The sequence below is a fragment of the Erythrolamprus reginae genome, chromosome Z (assembly GCF_031021105.1).
Source record: "Erythrolamprus reginae isolate rEryReg1 chromosome Z, rEryReg1.hap1, whole genome shotgun sequence".
Classification (NCBI taxonomy): Eukaryota; Metazoa; Chordata; class Lepidosauria; order Squamata; family Dipsadidae; genus Erythrolamprus; species Erythrolamprus reginae.
The window spans coordinates 147,534,416-147,540,415 of NC_091963.1; the positions used below are offsets into that span (position 1 = coordinate 147,534,416).

The 6,000-nt window shown below is 46.0% G+C and overlaps 1 protein-coding gene across 1 annotated transcript in view; it reads right to left on the reverse strand.

The window, feature by feature from the left end:
- Nucleotides 1–4,155, reverse strand: part of LOC139175780 (myosin-7) — a 64,001-nt gene extending 59,846 nt beyond the window's left edge. Inside the window, exons 1-2 of the mRNA XM_070767063.1 lie at nucleotides 4,115–4,155; nucleotides 662–867 (exon numbers count right to left, since the gene is read on the reverse strand). Coding sequence (XP_070623164.1) covers nucleotides 662–859 — 198 coding nt within the window. The 5' untranslated portion in view covers nucleotides 860–867; nucleotides 4,115–4,155. The remainder of the gene's footprint in view (nucleotides 1–661; nucleotides 868–4,114) is intronic.
- Between the last annotated feature and the right edge of the window lie 1,845 nt (nucleotides 4,156–6,000).

Sequence of the window (6,000 nt, forward strand, 5' to 3'; positions counted from 1 at the left end):
ATTTATTTATTTATTTATTTATTTATTAGATTTGTATGCCGCCCCTCTCCGTAGACTCGGGGTGGCTAACAACAATAGTGAATAGTGAAACAACATGTAACAAATCTAATATTTAAAATAATTTAAAAGACCCTAATTTAAAAACTGAACATACACACAAACATACCATGCATAAATTGTATAGGCCTAGGGGGAAGAGAATATCTCAGTTCCCCCATGCCTGACGGCAGAGGTGGGTTTTAAGGAGCTTGCGAAAGGCGAGGAGGGTGGGGGCAATTCTGATCTCTGGGGGGAGCTGGTTCCAGAGGGTCGGGGCCACCACAGAGAAGACTCTTCCCCTGGGTCCCGCCAAACGACATTGTTTAGTTGACGGGACCCGGAGAAGGCCCACTCTGTGGGACCTAACTGGCCGCTGGGATTCATGCGGCAGGAGGCGGTCTCGGAGGTATTCTGGTCCGATGCCATGAAGGGCTTCTTGTCACTCTAACGCAGTGTTTCCCAACCTTGGCAACTTGGAGATATTTGGACTTCAACTCCCAGAATTCTGGGAGTTGAAGTCCAGATACCTTCAAGTTGCCAAGGTTGGGAAACACTGCTCTAAAGGATCTGGCTAGGAATGATCACCTTGGGTCCAGAAAGTAATCTAGCAGTAATCACCTACCTTGCCATTTTCTGTTTCCGCGGTGACTTTGCCACCTTCTTTGGAAATGACCTTGGCCTTCACGAATTCCTCCCTGTCGTCCGGCACGAAGACGTCCTTCTTCAAGTCGAATGGACGCGTCTGAGTTTCGATGCGGAGCTTTTCCGACATGCGTAGAAACGGGGCGGCAGCCCCAAACTCAACCGAATCGATATCCATGGTGGAAGCTGCAGTGGGGGGAACAACCCAGGTTAATTTATTTATTTATTTATTGGATCTGTATGGTGCCCCTCTCCACGGACTCGGGGCGGCTCACAATATGTCGAAAAACAATATACAATATACAGTGGTACCTCGTGATATGAACCCCTCGTGATACGAATCCCTCGTGATACGAACCGGTCGGATGTCTTCGTGACGTCAAAGCTCCGCCCATGGAATTCCCTATTGGGATTCCCCACCTCCTTTCTAGCCTCCAGATCGGCTGAAAATGCAGCCGCCGATCACAAAAATGGCACCGCCCAGCTGTAACCTTCTGAAACAGCCGGGTGCTTCTCGGCGGCCTCCGGAACCCGAACTTCTGGGTTTGGCATTTGGGAGAACGCCGAGAAGCCCCCTGGCTGTTTCAGAAGGTGACAGCCGGGCGGCGGCGCTTCTCGGTGGCCTCCCGAACCCGAAAAGTTCAGGTTCGGGTTCGGAAGAACGCCGAGAAGCCCCCCGGCTGTTCTAAAAGGTGACAGCCGGGCGGCGGCGCCCAGCGTAATGCCATTTTGCGTTTTTTTTTCTTTTTGCACGGATTAATCACTTTTACATTGTTTCCTATGGGAAACAATGTTTCATCTTTAATTTATTTATTTATTTATATTTTTATATTTTTATTTTATTTATTTATTTATTTTATTTGTTTGTTTGTTTGTTTGTTTGTTGAGTTGAGTTGAGTTGATTTGATTTGATTTGATTTGATTTGATTTGATTTGATTTGTATGCCGCCTCTCTCCGAACTTTTCACCTTACGAACCTACTTCCGGAACCAATTAGGTTCGTAAGATGAGGTATTAATGTACATAACCTTAAAAATCCTTTAAAGATGAGAAATGGTGATAGCACTATATAATAATATAACACAAAATTTACTTACTGTTTAGACTTTAAACATATAGAACTTTATTTTACGATGTAGGTGATATATTATGAATAGTTTCTTTTACTAAACATACATATATATAGAGAGAGAATTTTTAATTAGCTATGTGATATAAGATTAAAATTTAGATAAAAGAGATTTTATTATTCTTTACATTGTTGCAACCTTTGTAGTAAGACGGTGAGGGAAAATGTATATATAATATTGTGTAAAATTAACAGAAAATTTTACAGAGGGAGAGATAAAAGCCTCCCTTGAGGGAGTAATGAGAAAAGAAAAGTTTGTACATGATTCATTTTAAGCATTGTTGTTGTGTTTATAACTGTATATTGTTTTACTTCATGGTGGAGAAAAAATAAAAAATCTTATACCGATAAAAATCCAATTAATATAACTAAAACTTAAAAAGACACTAATAGAGTTAAAATCATCCATTACCATTCACACATCGAAACATACTACATTCGGCGGCCAGGGGGGCTAGGGTCTAATGGCCCCAAGGCTGGTGGCATAAATAGGTCTTTAAGTTTTTATGGAAGGCGAGGAGGGCGGGCCAGTGCAAATCTCCGGGGGGGGGGAACTGATTCCAGAGAGCCGGGGCCGCCACAGAGAAGGCTCTTCCCCTAGGCCCCCGCCAAATGATATTGTCTAGTTCAGTGATTTTCAACCTTATTTGAGCCACGGCACATTTTTTACATTTACAAAATCATGGGGCACACCACCAACCAAAATGACACAAAATGACACCCTAAGACACTCTCCTCTCTTTTTCCATCCCTGTCTCCTCCCCACCCTTGTGTGTGTGTGTGTGTGTGTGTGTGTGCGTGCATACACACTCTTGAACCATTTCCAAAAACAGGTGAGGGCTGGAGTTTTTTTCTCTCTTATTCTTTGGGTGCTTTTTATCATATGTTTTAAATCAAGAGTCACTTCTCTCTCTCTTTTGTTTCTCTCTCTTTCCTCTCATTCTCTGCCTCAATCATTTTCTCATTTCTCTTTTTTCCTCCCCTTTTTGCTCATTTCTCTCTCTCTCTCTCTCTCCCTCCCTTCCTCTCCTTTTCTCTCTCTCTCTCTTGCTTTCTTTCTCTCTTTCTCTCTTTTCTTTCTCTCTCTTGCTTTCTCTCTCTCTCTCTCAATCTCTCTTTCTCTCTCTCTTTCTCTCTCTCTTGCTTTCTTTCTCTCTCTTTCTCTCTCTCTTGCTTTCTTTCTCTCTCTCTCACTCACTCTCTCAGCAAAAAGTTGCAAGACCAGAACCTGACTTTCCTTCTTCGCGGCACACCTGACCATGTCTCGCGGCACACTAGTGTGCCACGGCACACTGGTTGAAAAACACTGGTCTAGTTGAAGGGACCTGGAGAAGGCTAACTCTGTTGGACCTAACCGGCTGCTGGGACTCGTGTGACAGAAGGCGGTCCTGGAGGTAATTTAGCCCGATGCCATGTAGGGCTTAAAAGTCATATCCAACACTTTGAATTGTGCCCGGAAACTAATCGGCAACCAATGCAGTCCACGGAGTGATGGAGATATACCGGTATGCCTTGGAAGGCCCATAACCGCTCATGTGGCTGCATTTAATGGCATCTACAAGTCATGATGCTGTCCTGGTGGGCAGCCTTGGGGAAAGCTTGAACGGGGGGTCTTTGGTGCCTCCCTAAGCTGGGTGGTTTTTTCTCAAGGACATTTCATCACCCAAGTAGGGAACATTATCAGTACGTGGAGGAGGAAGAGGAGAGGGGAGCAGAAAGAGGAGAAGGGACGGAGAAGGACTGAAGGGTCCTTGGTGGTCTCTGCGGTTGATGGTTTTCTTGCAGAAGTTTCATGGCCCAAATTGGGAACGTCATCAGTGCTCGAAGGAAGAGGAGGAGGAGGAAGAGGACGGGGAAGAGGAGAGGGTGATAGCGGTGGAAGGAGAGGAGGGGACAGAAGGAGAAGGAAGAGAAGGAGGAGGACAACCGACAGTTCTTTGGTCCTCTCTGAGCTTGGTGGTTTTCTTGTGGACTTTTCATGGCCAAACTAATTAACGTCACCCGGACTGCTGGCGCTTAAGAGATGCAATCTGCAATATGTCATTCACAAGAGAGCCACCAGAGGGCGCCCTGAAGTAGGGAAAGTTTTGAATAGCAGGCTTGCTTTCCCCCACGCTTCAGGTGTACCAGTCTCATCTCTCCTTCCACATGCTGACCCCTGCTGGCTGTTAGCAGGATTGCACGCTCTATACACGAGCTTTAGGCAGGGCTGCCGCCTGAACAGCTGCTGCTTGCCATGTGAATAAGACATACTAGGAATAGATCGCGCTCTCTGGGTCAGAAATAGCTATTCCTGATAATTACCTTTTTGTTTTTAGAGGTTTTCACAAGAGAGGAGCTGGGGGACGCCGCGGGCCGGACCCTGTTGTGGAAAAGGAGCATGTTAGCACAATATACATCCCCGATTTTTCCCCCAGCCACCCACATATCCTTTCTGCCTGGATCATTCCGACATATATTTAAGGAGGAGGAGAAAAAATATTGGGAAGAAAAACCCCGTGATATATAGATTTGCATGTATTTTATGAAAGATGGATTCTGAGGCCGGTTAGGTCCCACAGAGTTGGTCTTCTCCGGGTCCCGTCGACTAAACAATGTCGTCTGGCAGGACCCAGGGGAAGAGCCTTCTCTGTGGCGGCCCCGACTCTCTGGAATCAGCTCCCTGCAGAGATTAGAACTGCCCCCACCCTCCTTGCCTTTCGTAAACTTCTTAAAACCCACCTCTGTCGTCAAGTGTGGGGGAACTGAGACATCTCCCCCTGCCTATGGAGTTTTTGTGCATGATATGACTGTATGTATGTTTTTTATATTGGGGTTCCTTGCTTTTTAGACTTTTTAAATGTACTATTGTTATCTTAGATTCTAATTATTAGATTTGTCATTATGTACTGTTTTTATCAGTGTTGTGAGCCGCCCCGAGTCTACGGAGAGGGGCGGCATACAAATCTAATAAATAATAATAAAAAGTAATAATAATAATTTTTGCAGTATTTTTTTTCTTAAGGAAAAAACTAACCCCCAAAAAGTTATGGATTTTTTTGTTTTTCTGTCAGTTGGACATTCTGAGCACAGCAGCCATTGGTTCCCAAGGCAGCGAGGATTGCAAAAGACAGTGTTCCTCAGCCAGCGATGGGAGTTGTAGTCCCAACAATTTTGAGAGCAAAAGAAGAGGTGTCAGAGTAACTTTTCTGACATTTTATTAAAGGGAGGAGAGAGGGATGGAGGGAGGGACAGAGGAAGGAAGGAAGGAAGGAAGGGGAGAGAGAACAAAATAAAGGGCGGGAGGGAGGGACAGAGGAAAGAAAGAAGGAAGGAAGAGGAGAGAGAACAAAAGAAAGGGAGGAAGAGAGGGAGGAAGAAAGGAAAGAAAGGAGGGAGGAAGGAAGGAACAAAAAAGAGGGAGGGAGGAGAGAGAGAACAAAAGAAAGGGGGAGCGAGGGAGGGACAGAAGAAGGAAAGAAAGAAGAAAAGAGAGAACAAAAGAAAGGGAGGGAGGAAGGAAAGAAGGAAGGAATGAGTAAGGGAGTAAGGAAGGAGAAAGGGAGGAAGGAAGGGAGGGAGGAAGAAGATGAAAGAAAGAAAGAAAGAAGGAGGGAAGGAGGGACGGAGGGGCGAGGGAGGGAGGGAGGGAGGGAGGGAGGGAGGGAGGGAGGAAGGAAGGAAGGAAGGAGATTGCAAAAAGGAAAGGAAGGGAAAGGAAAGGAAACATAAGGACCATTTCTGAATTAAAACCTAGACTAGGATGTAAAAATATTCCTGGCCAAAAAACAAGAGACTGTTTCGGGGGAAGAATTTCCCTTGTTACAGACGGCCCGAAAGCCAACTCATCCTTCCCCTGCCTGGCTCCTCCAATTCAACTGGACTACATCTCCCATGTTCCCCAGCTGGAGAAAGGAAGGATGCCCCTGCCTTACAGAGGGCAACATCACCCACGGCAGCAGTTGCCGGAGACGCCCCAGCGGGATGTAGCTATTACCAACTCATGCCCGACACTCCCTCCCTCCTCTTGCAACCTAGACCACGTCCCATTCCCATGACCCCAGGGGGATCCTTGTTTATCACTTCTGAATGCCCCCCAAAAAGCATGCATTCACTATGGGGAAATCTCTAACCCCACATTTTGGGGGGGTTAGGAATCTTACCTGTCGCCAAGCACGGGAGGAAGGGGTGGGGTTGTAAGCAGAGTGCCT